The sequence below is a fragment of the Phalaenopsis equestris genome, unplaced genomic scaffold, assembly GCF_001263595.1.
Source record: "Phalaenopsis equestris unplaced genomic scaffold, ASM126359v1 Scaffold000378, whole genome shotgun sequence".
Taxonomy (NCBI): domain Eukaryota; kingdom Viridiplantae; phylum Streptophyta; class Magnoliopsida; order Asparagales; family Orchidaceae; genus Phalaenopsis; species Phalaenopsis equestris.
Window position 1 is genome coordinate 969,174 of NW_018164820.1, and position 16,487 is coordinate 985,660.

General features: G+C 35.4%; 1 protein-coding gene across 1 annotated transcript; it reads left to right on the plus strand.

Moving 5' to 3' along the window:
• The first annotated feature begins 3,699 nt into the window (after positions 1 to 3,699).
• Positions 3,700 to 6,832, plus strand: LOC110026567. The gene is made up of 2 exons (XM_020727545.1): positions 3,700 to 4,164; positions 6,691 to 6,832. Exons 1-2 carry the CDS (start codon positions 3,810 to 3,812, stop codon positions 6,753 to 6,755), a joined length of 420 nt encoding a protein of 139 aa, XP_020583204.1. The 5' UTR covers positions 3,700 to 3,809; the 3' UTR covers positions 6,756 to 6,832.
• The last annotated feature ends 9,655 nt before the right edge of the window (positions 6,833 to 16,487 follow it).

Below are 16,487 nucleotides of genomic sequence, written 5' to 3' on the forward strand. Positions count from 1 at the left end.
TATGGTAACCAATTAATAATATAGATAACAATGTTCATAATTTTTAGCCATAATGAGGAAGGAAAGTGTGAGTCAACTAATGGTGCTCTTGTGGTTTCTAAAATATGATAATGCTTTCTTTCAGAAATTCGTGATGTTTGGGAGTATAAGGGCATGTAATTTGATGAAAAATACCATGACTATTAAGAAACTTAAAAATTGAAGGTTGTTATATTCATCGCCTCCACCAATTTGTAGAATTTTGATGTGTCTATAAAGTTGTGACTCAAGTTGTTTCTTAAATTTAATAAAATGTGAAAGAACTTCAGATTTCTGATCATGGGATAAATACATTAGTACCTTGTAGCATCATCAACAAACAAAACATATTAATGATAGCCTTGAATGGAAGGAGTGGGGAAGGTCCCCAAATATCAGAATGCATGATTTCAAGAGGATTACATTTATTTGACTAGATAAAAAAAAAAAAAAAAGACAATATATGATTTTTAGCAGTAGCACAAGAAACACAGAAATCAGGTTTATCAATAATATTGATGTCAAGATAGCATTTTAAAATTACTGATATTTTTTGATATTTAGCATGACCCAACCTTTTATGACATTAACAAGAGCTTGTTGAGTCAACTTGATGGCAATAAGCTTTCATAGCATGGTCCATGTAGAAGAATATGTTGAGTTATCTTATCCTTGATTTGATAACCATTAACATTAAAAAAAAATAAAACAATTATTATCACGAGCAAGTTGAGAAATATAGATAGACCAGGTTGTAAGAGAGTTGAGGTGTATGTAAGAATTTAGAGAGGATGAGCATAGAAATTGGCATAGGAAGAATGCCTTTACCAATGTTATGAATAGAAACAACATTACCATTTCCCACAAAGAATTGATTCATCCCTTAGTATTGTTCATTCCACTGTAGATGTTGAACATCTAATGTGAGAAGAGTTGCAACTATAGTGTTGAGATACCAATCAGATGTGAAGACGAATGTTACAGGAGCTGTGTTGCTCGGTGGTTTAGTGGATAGATAATTTTGATAGAATCGATGCCCACGGTTTGCAGCTAAATGTCCTTGCTTATGATAGACTTGACAAACCACAAAATCGAAAGTCTTTACATTCTTGTCCGGAAATGAATTATGGGAAACACAGAAAGAGTTGTTGGTCTCCCAACCTCTGCCATTGTAATAGTTTTGCTTGTCTTTAACTCTTTGAGAATATAAAGCAAATTAGGGATCAGAGGATTTGATTTCGGTGGGAAGTTCTGTAGAAAGGTTGATTTCTTTGTTATAGAGTAATGAGCTAAGTTTTGATTGTCGTTTTGAATGCTTGATAAGTGGGAGGTAGGCTTTTAAGAATAAAAAAGATGATATATTCGACATCGATCGTGCCTCCCACGGTTGATATATTGTCCATGATTGTATTTATTTGAGTTAGGAACTGCGTCATGATTTGATTCCCCATTGCAACAGTGTATAACTCGCTCTTGAGTTATATAACTCTTGATTGTATGGTAGCTATCAAACGATGCTCCAAAGTACAACATATCTCAAAACAACTGTCCAGATTTAACACATGAGGAAGAGCAATGGCTGAAATGGTGCAGAAGATAGTGGCAGCCAGGTTCTGATCAACTAATGTCCTAGTATTATAGGAAAAATTGGGAACACGAGAGCCAGATTCATTGATAAAATGTTCAGGAGTGCAGGGAATCAATCCATGAATGAATCCAAGAAACCTATTGGATTTGATGATTTTATGCATTTGAGATTCCAAAGAGGACAGTTATAGATGGAGAGAGAATTAGTAACCACTAATTTGACGGTAGACATCAAGAATTTGAGGGAGGGAGGGGTTATACATTCAATAATGTTTAAAGAAGCTAGACCTTCATAATAGGTCCTGTACTCATCCATTGCAAAATTTGAGGAGCACGGTTTGGATCACCGTGAAGAGCAGTGGCAACGGAGGGCCACAGGGCGAGAGATTAGCAGTCTTGGAGAACGAGGTAGGGAGATCCATTGATCTTTGTATGCAGCACTCCCGTTGTTACTATCCATGCTAGCATTGAGACTGACTGTATCATGAGGGATTTGGGCAAGAGAAGAGTAAACTAGGGTTTCAGAGCTTGACACCTTGAAAGAAGTTAAGTTATGATTCATTCGGCATAAATAGAAAACAGAAAACCACATGTTTTTTCTCTTTATCATATACTATATTTTTGATATATAAATATTTTTGTGAGCTAAAAAATTTTATGATCTTTAGATCACTGCATTTCCTTTTGTCGAGATACATATTATAACTATTAGCATATGAAATGCAATGATTATTTGATCCTTCAAGGATTTATATGTGATCAAATAACCTTTTAATGAGAAGGCAAGGCCTTTGTGACATTAGTATAAGGGTCCGTTTGGGGCAGCTTATTCGGTGCGGTGACGTTTTGAAAACCCATCTAGACTGTTTGGGTGAAGCTTTTGGCAGCTTACGCTTTTTGAAAAAGCTGAAAAACAACATTTTCACGCCGCACCTATCTAGATGCGGTGACAGCTTTCTGACAGCAGTTTAACTTTTCATAAAAATAAAAATTTCTTATAGTCATCGCACATAGCTTATCAGCAGATTATTTTTAATCACCGCAAAATTTATTCACATTTTGATCCAAATTTTTAAAGTCTACTTGAATCACCTGATTATATAATTTTGGTAAATCAATAACTCACAACTTTAGATGATGCTATAATTCATGCAAATTCATTATAATCAAATATATTATAATGGGAAACTTACATACATTCCACATATTTCTTATGTATTTACAAATCTAACAATTAAAATTTAATATTTACATTTATAACCTTATGGTGTTATGAACCTCTGCATCACATGACACGATATTTTTACTTGAAAAATTAATAATATTGATATTTTTGTTGTGATGTTAATGGCTGCATGATATGTATGCAAATATCAAAATTTAGTTTTTTGATATTTAAATATATAAGAATTGAGTGACATAGATATATGTAAATGCCTTTATACTTATTTTTTGTGATAAATTAAATCAAACAATAATTAAATATATACAATTATGAGTGAACCATAAGTCATGTGAGGATTAATTTGGAAAATATTTTTCATATCATTTTAAAATATAAAGTAGAGATGTACACTTATTACATAATTTTTATGTATTTACATATTAACCTTTATACATCACCATCCAAAACTTTATATCAAATAAAAATATCATTATTATTACATTTTTTAATATATCTATATATAATTGATTCATTAAAATGCTATATATAGTTAAGTATATAAATAAAAAGAAATTATGTGGTATGTATGTACGTAAAAATAAATAAATGTCGGATTGCCTCTAGCCTCATACAATTCCGAAAAAATATTACATCGGGAACTCCTAATGCATTTAGAGTCTAATAGTCGGGCACCACGTGTCAAGTGGGCTTTATCATTTTTAACATCGGTAAATACCAATGTATTATGATGGGACCTACTTGACACGTGACACATCACCATTGAACTCTGAAAGCAAACCGCATTAGGAGTGCTAACATAATACTCTCTATAATTTCACCTTCTGATTATTCTAAGGGCATATTCGTCATTTCCGGGAGCAATAATAGCAAATCCGCGAATCAAAGCATCTTCCTTCCGTCCGAGCGCGCAAACGCCCACTGCTTCCATCCATAAATAACGCACCCCCCCTTCTCAAAAAACGAAACCCTAACCCTCTCTCTCCCTCTCTACCCCGTCACCTCTCCAACCATTCCATCCATGAGTGCCTTCCCCTTCCATATGGCCATCGCGGCCCTCGCCGGCGCCTCCGTCGCCGCCTTCTCCTCCTATTACTTGCACCGTCGATCCTTAGCAGAGCTCCTCGAGTTCGCTCTCGCCATCGAGCGCAGCAGGGGAGGAACCGAGGCCGATAGCTCCTCTAGCGGCGGCAGGCAAGTGAATCTGAGAAAGGAGAAACAGCGGAGGGGAGCGACGGTTAACGGACGACGGAGACGGAAGTTGGCCGGCAGGAAGTGTTCGATGGCGGAGTTGGGGGATGGGTTGGTTGACGAGAATGATGGAGAGATGGTGAGGAAGGAAAAAGGTTTGTCGCGGATTGAGAGGTTGCCTGGAGGTACTTACGAATCTGCGCATGTTTTGTCTGATTTCTCTCCTGATTGACTCGATTGAGAGCGTGATCGGGACTCCTCATTATTTTTCTCTGTCGTTGATGCTATATATATATATATATATTGACAATTATTCTTAACTATAGTTTTTGTTGATCTTTTCTTCTTATGTATTGATAAATATCTAAATTAGCATATTAGTCAATGCTAGTAAAACTCGGTACAATTTTAGCCTTTCTGGCTGACAGATTTCATTAGAGAATGGCTTTTGCTTGCCAGATGAAAGCTATCTTGGTGTAATTTTATTGAAATTTTTTGGATGTATTTCAAGCACCATCGATTTGAAATAGGTGTCTTGAAGAATTGGCGGGGCTTAAAGAACGTCTTATTTACATTGATTTTTCTCAAAATGATGTTTGAAAAAACATATAATTTTAACGTTTAAGTTCTAATCAATAATAAATATGTTGAATCATTAAATACTAATTAATGAGATCATGCATATAAAGAAATTATTAAATTCACACGAATCGGACAATTTTTTTGCAATCATCCAAGAAAAAAGGAAAGAGATCTTAGGCGTCGTTTTAGAAGTTGTGATATTCGAACCAGAATTTCTGTAGACGCTTCTCCCCTTCTTTCACCAAATATAAATTTCTTTATGCCTCTGCATTCACGTCAACTCAAAAGAAGTCTTAGGAGGGGGGTTTTTGGCTGCGATTTGATTTTAACTTAAATAGGATTTATCGAATTCTATTAAATCCGAATTTATCAAACAGGACAGATCTCGCTAGTGATGACGAGCGGCTCACCGAAATACAGTTTTGTCCTGATGTACGATAGAGATCAGCATCCATCTCTGCATGTGCTGTCCGTATGAAATATTTTTTCAATTAAAAAATTATTTTATCACACGCAGAAATGCATGCACCGTCAGATTTCCACCTTCGATTAGCCCTTTTTTTAATTAAAAAAAATAAGGCCCACCGAAATACAGTTTTGCTGCCCCGATCGAAGATAGAAATCGGCGACGCATGCATTTCTGCATGGGCTGTCCGTATGGAATAAATTTTCCCAAATTTTGGTCGTAGATGAGTTTAATAATTCGTTGACAGGATTTAATTTAAATTCATGATTAAATTTCATAAATAATATGCCGCAGCCAATTTAAATTCATCAATGGAAAATAACTCAAAGCCAATAAACCGAGAGGTTTAAATTTAAATTAAAGAGGAAAATCTATTACAGAAAATTTGAATAATATATATTTTTTAGGAGTATGGTATTGCATATTTTTGCTTGTTTCTAGTGTTCTAAGTTTTAACCTTAATATTCCTTGGAAATATCTTCATCTTTCCCACAAACAAAGATTCCATAGAAATACATTGGCCAACAACGCACAAAATCTCACCATAATCAGGTGCGGAATCAGCCTCTTTTTTGAGAGGGACAAATTGTGCCCCTAGACCCAACGTGGAAGGGCTTAAGGCAAAGGGCAAAACGATATTTTAGGAGGCGCAAAAGATTCAATTTACCTCTGATATAAATAAAAATCTCAAATTTAAGGGGGTAATATCTCCCTGAATCGTATGTGGGTCCGCCCCCGATCATAATATGCACGCAAAATGAAAATTTATGCTTTAACTAGTATCTCATGTAGCTAACTCAAAGTGTATTCGATCTTATTAATAATAACTTGAAAAGAAGGGGCTTTTACATACTGACCAACATGTTCTTATGTATTAACATTTCAACAGCAAAAACTTCAATTTTTACTGACCACCTCGTTCCTACAGTTTCAGCATACATTGGGAGGCTTGTAGGTAAAAATTAAAGTTAAGTGGTTGATATCATAGTATTAAAAACAGGACCAAAACTTTTAAGTTCTACAAGTTCAATTGTGAACCGATCATTTTGTCAGTTCTGTTCAAGCTTAGAACTATTTCTACCTAAAATCGTGATTAAATCTATTATAATCAGAGTTAAACAGGTTTGGTTTCTAAAGAACCAATTAAATTAATCCACTTTCAGCGGTTTCACTTTGATCGGATGACCAAAAATAAAATATTTAATTTAAAAATAGAGAAAATATTATGTATTAATTTTTTTATTTAGAATATTATTCAAATTATTCAAAAGTATTATCTTAAATTAAAATATTATTTGTCTAAATCATGAAAATGATGTTAGTGCATCATTATTCTATCATTTAAATCATATTAAAATAAACGGAACTTTTATTATGTCATCAGGATTATGTATATTTTTATTGCATAATCATGGCTCAAAACATTAAATATAATATTTTAAAAATCCAAATTTTAAATATATCATTTTAATCACCAGAAAGTTTAAATTTAAATTTTAATCACCCCAAATTTTCACTCAAAACCTTCATTAGTGGGTAAAAATAATTTAAATATTTGACATTTTATTTTTTTTTATTTTTGAATTAATATTCTGATATAAAAATATATTTAAATTTAATTTTATTTCAAATTATTCTAACAATCTCATTTATTATTATGTAGGGACACACTGCAAGCATGGACACTGGATGGGGAGGTCAAGTCATATGCACATGAATTTGTGGTGACATGTTCTTTTCGTCCATCATTGTTCATGATACAAATGTACATGTTAATTTTTCTATTTTTTTGGGTACCTACTAAGTATTAAATTTTTTGAAAGTTGTTCCCACTACATTTGTTCAAATTTTACTATCTCACATATTTAATAATAGGGCTGTCAAAAAAGCTCATTCTTGACGAAAAGCTCGTGTTCGGCTTGTTCGTTAAGTAAACGAGCCGAACACGAACAAGTTTTTAAAGCTCGAATTATAAACGAGCCGAACAAGAACAGTTCTTTGTTCGCTCGTATTCGGCTTGTTTTAACTCGAAATAAAAAATTATATAACTATTTATATAATAATATATTACATATATTATTTATATAATAATATATTATACGTACTTTTATCTAAATTTTAAACATAACATTTTATGTGGCAATGCGGTCAGTCTTTTATTTTGTATACGTTAGGTCTAGGTTCGAATCCCACACATTACATTTATTTTTTTCAATTTAATTTTAACGAGCCACTTTCGAGCCGAACACGAACACGAATATTTAAATCGAGCCGAACATGAACATACTGTTCACGAGCCGATTTCGAGCACGAGCTATTTTGAATGAGTCGAGCACGAGCCAAGCCTGAGCCCGCTCAAGTTCGGCTCGTTCACAGCCCTATTAATAATAAATTCTCAGCTTGTAGATTTTTGTACGGGCTAAAAAATAAATAAAAATATATTAAATAAATAAATTTTTACTAAAGTTTGTAGAGTATAAATAAATTCATATTAATTTTTAATTGCATCCAAATAAATGTCAGAAAACCGGAGTAATATTTGGATATGTTTTGTTTCTATTTAATTTTTAGTTTTTAAGATCGTCTTTTTTTACAAATTTACAAAAACGAAAACATGATTTGAATGATTTCAGACATTATCTTTTTATTTATTTATTTTTTTAATAAAGAGTGGAAATTAATCATTCAATTATTATTTTTTTATATAAATGATTTGAATGATTTTAGACATTATAAATATTTAATAACTTTTGATTAGTGAAAACGTATTAAAATAGATATTATGAATACTTATAAACTTAATTAAAATTATTTATAATTTTCAATTTGACATAATGAGTAGTAACTATATTTAATATGATACTTTATTATATGACTTATTTACACGATTTTGAATTGCCACAACTAAATTCTAATAAAATATAATGAGTGCCATTTATTTAATTAAACGTTTATTAGTTTAAATTAAATGTTATTTATCAATTACTTTGACTTTTTATTAATTTAAAATTAATTATAATACACTTATCATTACTAAATTTTAATAAAATAATAACATTTTATATGTTTTTATGTTGGATAATAAAACTGCCATGTTTGAATATTTGCTAAGATTAAATACACCCCCCACACAAACAACTTACTCAAAAAACAATTAAAAACCCTAGAACCATTAGCCACGAGTACAACTCACACAAGAAAACACATTAGAAAAAACATCAGTATGAATATAAGAAATATTTAAATAATCCCATTTAATCAACCAAAAAAGCTCCAATGGAACCGTAATAGAAAAATTAAACTCCTGAGAATCCAAACCTCTTTTCGCAACCCAATTAGCACACTGGTTACCTTCGTGATGAATAAACATCCACTGTACTTGCACATACTTAGGTAAAATAATTTTTTTTTCATATGAATAATAAAAAACCAAGGATACTCCTTTTTACTGTAGTAATTCCACAACTCCAGAGAATCCATTTCAATCTCAATATTATTCCAATCGCATCTAACAACCAACCACAGAGTCATGATTACCGCCTCTGCTTCAATACAGATAGGAGAAACAACATAAACCGATGCAAAAAGTCACAGTGAGCATACACTCATGGAGTTTCGACAAAGTCCACCAACAAGCAAACAAACTATTCCAACTACCATCCATATTGAATTTCAAAACACCTCTCTTAGGTTTTTTCCACATAACCAAATTAGTCACATGTTTGCAATTCATAGGAATCAAAATATTAAAAACCTTAAGTAGGTCCAGTTCTACGGGTTTCTTAAACCTGTCATATCTAAGCATTTCGAAAATGAAATTTCTAATGTAAGTAAAACAAGAGAGCTTAGAAATCAGATTACCCTTATGCTTAGCCTCATTTCTAGCAACCAAAAGATCACAATAGGAATAAAAGCAAAAAAAACAAACCGTCCCCATAATTTCTCTAACAATTAAAGATAACCAACAATGAAATTTGTAATAACATCATTCATCATTTTATCACAAAGAATAAAAACCTTTGACCAAATATCTTTAGCAAACAAACAATTAATAAAAATATGCTCTGCATTATCATCATTTTGATTGGAAAGAAAACATCTAGAGAAAAGCCTCAAACCTTTCATCTTAAGAATATCCCCCGTGAGAATAATATGATGAAAAAGCCTCCAAAAGAACAAGGATTGAGAAGGCTTAACAAAATAATTCCAAGCCCAATTTAAATCCATACAATTAAAAAAAGCCAAGACTTAGCAAACTTTTTTGAAATAAAACTGCCACCTTGACCTTTAATTTTTTTTTTATCATTACTAGCTGAACAATCAGGTTAGCATCTACCTTACTAACCAGATTACACAACTCATGTAAATCCCATGCATCATTACTCATTTACTCCTACAATCTTTAATTACAAAATCCACTTCAAAAAGGCCCAAATAAGAATTAGCCAAAAAAGCTTATCCTAACCAATTATCATACTAAAAACCACAGCTCTTATTACCAACATCCCAACAGGAGAAACCCTCAATAATTCTGGCAACCTTAACCGTTTCCTTCCAAACAAAATGGCCAGAAGGATTTAAATATCTAACACTTTAATTATTATTAGAAAGTTTACATCCGCAATCCTTGATTCCAATGTATTTATATATCTAACTCCCATCTTACTTATCCATAAAAAGATGTATTTTATTAATTTTCATAACTTAAAAGTAGTAGTATTTTTTATATGATACGAAATAATTGAGTGACGTCAACGTGTAAAATACATATTAGGCGTTAGAAACATAAATACATAGGAATTGAGTGGTATGCATGTAAATGCCTCTTATTATTAATTGTCGAATTAGTAAATAAAATTATTTATGATCAATTAATTAAATGCTTTTTAAATGTCAGTTATATATATAAATGAATCAACGCAATTATGCCCTCCCATCAAAGTCCCTCTACAAAATCTTTATAATAACAGATTAAAGTGACTTTTCCATACAAGAAATACTAAGGGTCTGTTTGGGTCAACTGCAGCTTATTGAATAATTTGTTGATAAGTTAGGTGTGGTGGCTACTAGAATTTTTTATATTTTTTTGGAAAAAGTTAAATAATTGTCAGAAAGCTGCCACCGCACACCTAGATAAGTGCGGTGTGAAAACACTGCTTTCAGTGTTTTCAAAACGTATAAGCTGTCAAGACACAGTTTATCCAAATAGTCGAGATGTGTTTTCAAAACACCACCGCACCAAATAAGCTGCCCCAAACGAACCCTAAGTGAGCTAAACTAAAAGGGAAGAGCAATGCATTACCTTCTTGATTATAAAATGAAAAAAGAAGAAGAAGAGTGAAATTACAACATGATATTTTTAATGGTTGATTCATGTACATTCCGATGCAAATTTCTCAATTTACAAATCTAACACCTAAAGCAATATAATATATTTATATGCCAAACACTTAAACTCTATCATACCCTCAAAATTTTCAGTGATAATCTTTGACTCCGTTGTGCTTGAAGTACACTTAACGATTCGTTTGAGGATGATGAAGCTTTTTATGAAGATGATTTATAAAATTATGCTGACCTTTTTAAATACTTTTGCCCAATTAGATAAAGTTGAAAGAGGAACAACAACGATAAATAGTTTTGCCCAAGCCACAACCACCTAATTGATATGTATTCATATCAATGTCCACCTACAACCACCAAGAACTACAAAGAACAATAATAATAGTCTAACATCAATGCACAAGCCGCACCAATAATAAATTTTTTTTTTCTTTTTTTTTTATTAGATCTTCATGTAGATCACCCAAATGATGTGTATTCACATCAATGACCATGTCACAACCAATATAGAACCTCACTCAAAAATATCTAACATCAGACTATTGTCATCCCCAAGCCATATACTCAAATTTTTTTTTTTCCGTACAACTTTCCAAACTCAAAATTGAGACACCAAGAATTTAATCTAGCATTCACATCCATACCACCGAACAATATTTACAAGTCTAACGTCGCAAATCCAATGAACAAGCATTCACATATGTTGAAGCAAAAGTGCTCACCGCTGGCGAACAATGGAGAAAGAGGACGAAGAGGAACCAAGTAGTGTGAGAAACACGAGAAAAGAGGAGGAAGAGGAACCAACCAGCGTGAGCAACGTGAGAGAAGAGGAAGAGGAACAAAGGATCGGGAGCAATGTGGGAGAAGAGAAGGAAGAGGAGCAACATATCACACTTCCACTTTGTGTAAAAAGCCAAAGAGGAGCAACAAATGGCAACTTCCACTTTGCATAAAAAGCCAAATGAGGGCGGAATCGAAAAGAGGGGACCGGCATAAAAATCAGAACGAGAAAAGCAGGCCGCAGGGTCGAACCCGTAACCCGTGTCCAAACAATAAAATATTGCAACGTCCCGCTGCGCCACTGCCTTACCGCAACCTTGAATGGGGCCTTAAACCTTGAACCCGAATCCCTTCGCATCAAGTTTGTAATGATTTTCTCCGCATAGTCGTCCCTCACAAACAAAGTTGATGAAATTACTTCTCACATGGCTTCATCCAAAGCATAACTCTCTAACCAATACAATTTTATCTCCATCAACTAATTATAGGGCTACACTGCAAACCTCGCTTTAAGTATGGGATGGAATTATTCCACAACGTTTACCATTCTCTCTTTACCACAATTTTTTGTTTAGCACAATAAGAAAGTTATGGTTATAAGCATGTGCGTCCCAAAAGTTCTGAAAAAATATTTTGTCACTTGAAATCTGAAACTCTTGTTGTTATAGCTTGTTCCTGGTGGTGCGTGATGCATGCAGGAAGGTCCACAATGGCAAACTAAAAATTTAACATATTAGCGTTATACGAGACTCTAAGAGGCACTCATGCAATTAAAAAGAGTTATGTATGAGGAGACATCTTGATTTTTTACATGAAAAACTCTGGAAAAAGAGAAAAAATTATGGGGTGTAGCACAATTAAAATAATCCACCGTGAATGGTGATTACACAGGTTCATTCTTCCCATGAATCAGAGAAGATGAAGTTACAAAATTGATCATTGTAAATATACGATAATAGTTCATTGATAATAGCTATAATCTGAAAGAGTTCGTCCTTACTGACTTCACAACCTCCCCGTCTGGTTCACCTTCAACGCTGTTGGGTTAGGAAGAGTGATTGCTGACTCTAAGTCAGAGCCTCTTCTTTCTCTTGGGCAAATACGTGTATTCTTTCTTATTGGTGTACCAAAAGTCAAGATCTATTCATCGCTCCGCGCCTTCCATTCCAGTGCTTTCTCTTTTGAGAAAATCGAATATGCTACGAATTCACTCCCTTTTGACTCGTGATAGAGTCACTTTAGCCTGACTAGAACAAGAAGTAATCGAACAAGCCAGAAAGTGTTCTCACAAGATTGAATTGAGAAAGGTAGAGCTGTGAACATTGTAGCTAGTGAAGTTCCACCGGGGGAGTGAGATCCTATCTAGCTATGAGATATCCAGGTAGGACGTAACATAGGTCAGGCCACAGCACTCCGCATCTGACACAGGCGTTTGGTTCTCTATGTACCAGCCTCCACGTTTCGAAATGAAATTTTTTCTCAAACTTGCTCTGCATCCCCTGGATGAGAAAGAGGCCATGAATGCTAGTATTGGTTGACAACATGGAAATAATTAGAGTGCCATCGTGTCATCTCTAATTTCCGAAGTCATCCCAATTTCAAATCTTCCTTCGTCGAAGCTCTCCACCACAGTTGCGAACCAAAGCTCTGATACCAATCTGACGCAGAGAGATATGATTGAAAGAACCAACGTTTAAATTTCCACAAGGCGCGAAGCAAACGAAAAAGGTGAATTAGGTGTTGATGGGGGTACAACAAGAGAGGGATTCGAACCCACAAAAGCTACATAGCAGTTCCAATACTGCGCCTTTTTCCAAATGCCCCGTAAGTGAATCATCTCATCGATTGGACACATGGACCAACATAGATTGGGTTGGGAGTAAGAGGTCGCTGTCCGAAGGAGTGATCTTGGCTGGTTGGTCACGCAGGGGATAACCATTGAGCCAAGCAGATTGCCATAGGTTGGTGTCCTTGCCGTCACCAATGACATGTACTATTCCGCTTTGGAGAATAGGCTTTTTGGCATAAATGGACTTCCAGGAAGAGTAGGCTGAGTATTTAGGCTCCACATCTAGTGGACAACTCTCGGTAAAGTTTTTTGCTTTTAGTATTTGGCAAATGAAGTCGCAATACATGTGATTGGAAATTCCCCTATAAAGATGCTAGTACCAGGTGAACTCATATTGAACAAAGTGGAAGAGAAGGAAATGATAGAGAGATTCGGCATGGTGCTCAATGAACCTCCATAATATCTAAAAAGTCGAGTCTAATGTGCGGCAGATGATTGGTATGCAGGATCGGTTGCAACGGTTTGACATTAATGTCAATCAAGAGATTGGCGGCTTTGCTACTAGCCGTTGTACCTGAGATTGCGAGAAGTCCTTATTCTTTGGAGCTTGTTCTTGGTCCAGAGTGAAAAAGAGCAGCTTGCTTCTCCAATTGGATCATTGCTCGGCTCGATGGGTACTTCTAGTGGTTTTCCAGAGAAGCTATATTGTTTTTCTTTCAGGAGTTTGTTGGTGGCATGGACACCTAACCTTTTCTTAGAGTCTTTGTTTGCTTGCTAGCCCAGGTAGTGGAGGCATTATCCACTCCAGCAGTAGCAGATGTAGAATGTGAAAGGTGGGATTCCCGGTTGGTTGATTGGATGCTTCTGCTAGAGCTTCTTCCCCTCCTGTCATTTAAGGGCACCTAGCTTACAATCATTAGTGAAAGAGTGCCAATTGACCCAACTAGCGAATATGTTTAGAACCATTCAATCTTTTTCATTTCCGTGAATATCGCTCGAAAGTAGTCATTGAAAAGAGCAGTCATTTGTCGGCTTGATAGCACAAGCACGTTAAAGACTTCAAGATCTCAATGTCAATTCTACACAACTTGAATTGAAGTCGAGAAATGAGTTTTCAACAAGTTTCCCATGGTGAGATAGAAAAGTTTCAGATTTCAAGTTTCCTTATGAAGGGAAATCATCTTTATGGAAAAATGCCCATGGGTGGATGAAAAGTTTTAGATTTCAATGTGAACTCCTGATTGACAATTTCAATATTGAAATCTTTCAATAGGAAGTTGATCTGTCTACACACCTTGCTTTTACCGCTATATCGGCCAAAAATTCGGACATAGACAAAAAGTCGTGAACTCCAGAAAGGAAGGAAGTCAAGCAAAGAGACCAGAGAAAGGTACTGCTACTTGAAAGCTTAGGGCCAATAGCAAGACATGGGGATTCATGGATAGATGTGCTAGACTTATTTCTATTTCCTCACCATCATATTGATATTGTTTCTTCCAGTTACCATCAGATTGAATGAAAGGGATGACCAGCAAATAGCTAAACAGATTCTCAATCAGATGAGCGGACAGGGCAATCATGTACTACCATAAGAGTAGACCTCAAAGCGATTGCTTGAATAAACTTACTTGGAGTCTTCCTTCCCCTACTTTCTTCTTTCTCCGTTAACACCGCTTATCCCGATATTCCTCATCCCTTCCATAACTGACTCCACATGATTGATCTCGGTTGAAAACTGTTAAACTGTTAACCAACACATGTGTCCCTCATGTTCTCATCTCCTACCCTCTGCTGCCCTACTATGTAGTACCTTGACTCGCTGTTCGAAAAGTCTTTCTAATATGAAACGGGCTTAAACACTGAAAGCGGCCTAAAGAATTGAATCCTTCTTTTCTTATTCGTTTTCTTTCAATTTATAGACTTCTGAAAATCGATAGATTGATTTCATAGATCTGTTCTTTCTCAGTCAGTTAGTTGATCGAGAAAGCTCCGCCCAGTAGTGCTTGACTATATAATAGACAAGCCGGTCCCCGGTAGCCTAAGATCCTCTCTGACTTTTCATAAAGCGATCATCAGTAAATAAAAGAGATAGCACAGACCTATGAATGAGTTTAGTGGATAAAGAAAAAAAGAGGAATGGACTATTTTATACGCTACGATGGGTTCTTGTTCTTAGGAAGAACCATAGCATGTTACAACGAGCCACGCTAGTAGCACGCATTTGTTTTCACGATTAGTATTGGAATAGGTCAAATAATGAATGTAATTCTCGGTGATAACAGATTACAAATGTCTTAATTAATTGTTATGGAAATAGTAATCTGCCTTGAATGTTGTAGATGATGGTTGTAGCACCATCCTATCGTATGGGTCATAGTTGAAAGTCAAGGTAGTAGTTGGTTGTGTCAAAGGAATGCTTAAAGAGTGTAGGTTGACTACAGAGGCCGTAGTGAGATGTTGTAGGAGTTATGAGTCATGTAGGTTGTACTTAGTCACATATGTCATAGTCATGAGCTATGATGACTTCCATAGGCCGTAAAGGGTGGAGTCCGAAGCTGCATGAACTGTGGGCCAAGTAGGACGTAATTGGAAGTGGTGAGTCGTGATGACGTCCATAGGCTGTGGAGGCCGAAGTCAAGAGTTGCATGAGCTGTGAACAAAGTAGGTCGTAGTTGGTCAAGTAAGCCATAATGGCAAGCTATGATGACTTTCGTAGGTCGTAGAAACAGAGTCTGGAGCTGCATAGGTTGTGGGCCGCATAGGCGATAACTGAGACATAGTGGTGAGTTGTGATGAGATCCATAGGGTGCAAAGATCGAAATTGATAACTACACGAGTTGTTGACCACATAGGTCATATTGTTGAGCTGTGATGACGTCAATAGGTCGTAGTGGTAGGCAGCAAGGAGAGAGCTTAAGAAGCTCAAAGAAAGTCGCCATCTTTAGGTGCATTGTTAAACTGTCTTCGGGAAGCATCGTTGCATCATATAAGGTGTGAGGTTTTCGCAAGATACATCATTACTCTACAATGTACGATGTAGGGGTGTCAAAAATTAACCTGACAAACCAATGCGACTCGAACTCAACTCGAAAAATTTGGGTTAGAGTTGACCCACATATTTTTTAAGTCGGGATCATTATTCGGGTCGGGTTCGGGTTGAACCTGAAAACTCAAACATGACCCGAATAAGCACAAAAGTTTGATTCGGGTTTGGTTTAGCAGGTCAAGCTCGGGTGCAGGACTTAGTTTTTGACCTGTTTATTATTAGGGTCGGGTTCAGGGTTGACCCTATTCAGGTCAGACCAGAAACCGACCGTTGACCCGGATTGACGCCTCTAGTACGATGAGATTCCACAACTCACGTCGTGATTCAACAATGGGTTTCATTGCATCGAGTTAGATTCGACCGAAAATGATTAACAGGCAGTGGTCGATAGTGGTCGTCTGCTATAGGAGTTGGAGGTTTTTGCCAGATTTGCGGTAAAGCGATGTTGGACTTTAGCTCCTTCTCCATACTTTAATCATCTTCTGGCTTGCGGCCCCCTTGG

What these genes read in the sequence shown, in the direction of transcription:
- LOC110026567 (XM_020727545.1), top strand. Translation starts at nt 3,810, where the DNA reads ATGAGTGCCTTCCCCTTCCATATGGCCATCGCGGCCCTCGCCGGCGCC. An exon ending in GATTGAGAGGTTGCCTGGAG is followed by an intron (nt 4,165 to 6,690) that starts GTACTTACGAAT and finishes ATTATTATGTAG; the next exon opens with GGACACACTGCAAGCATGGA.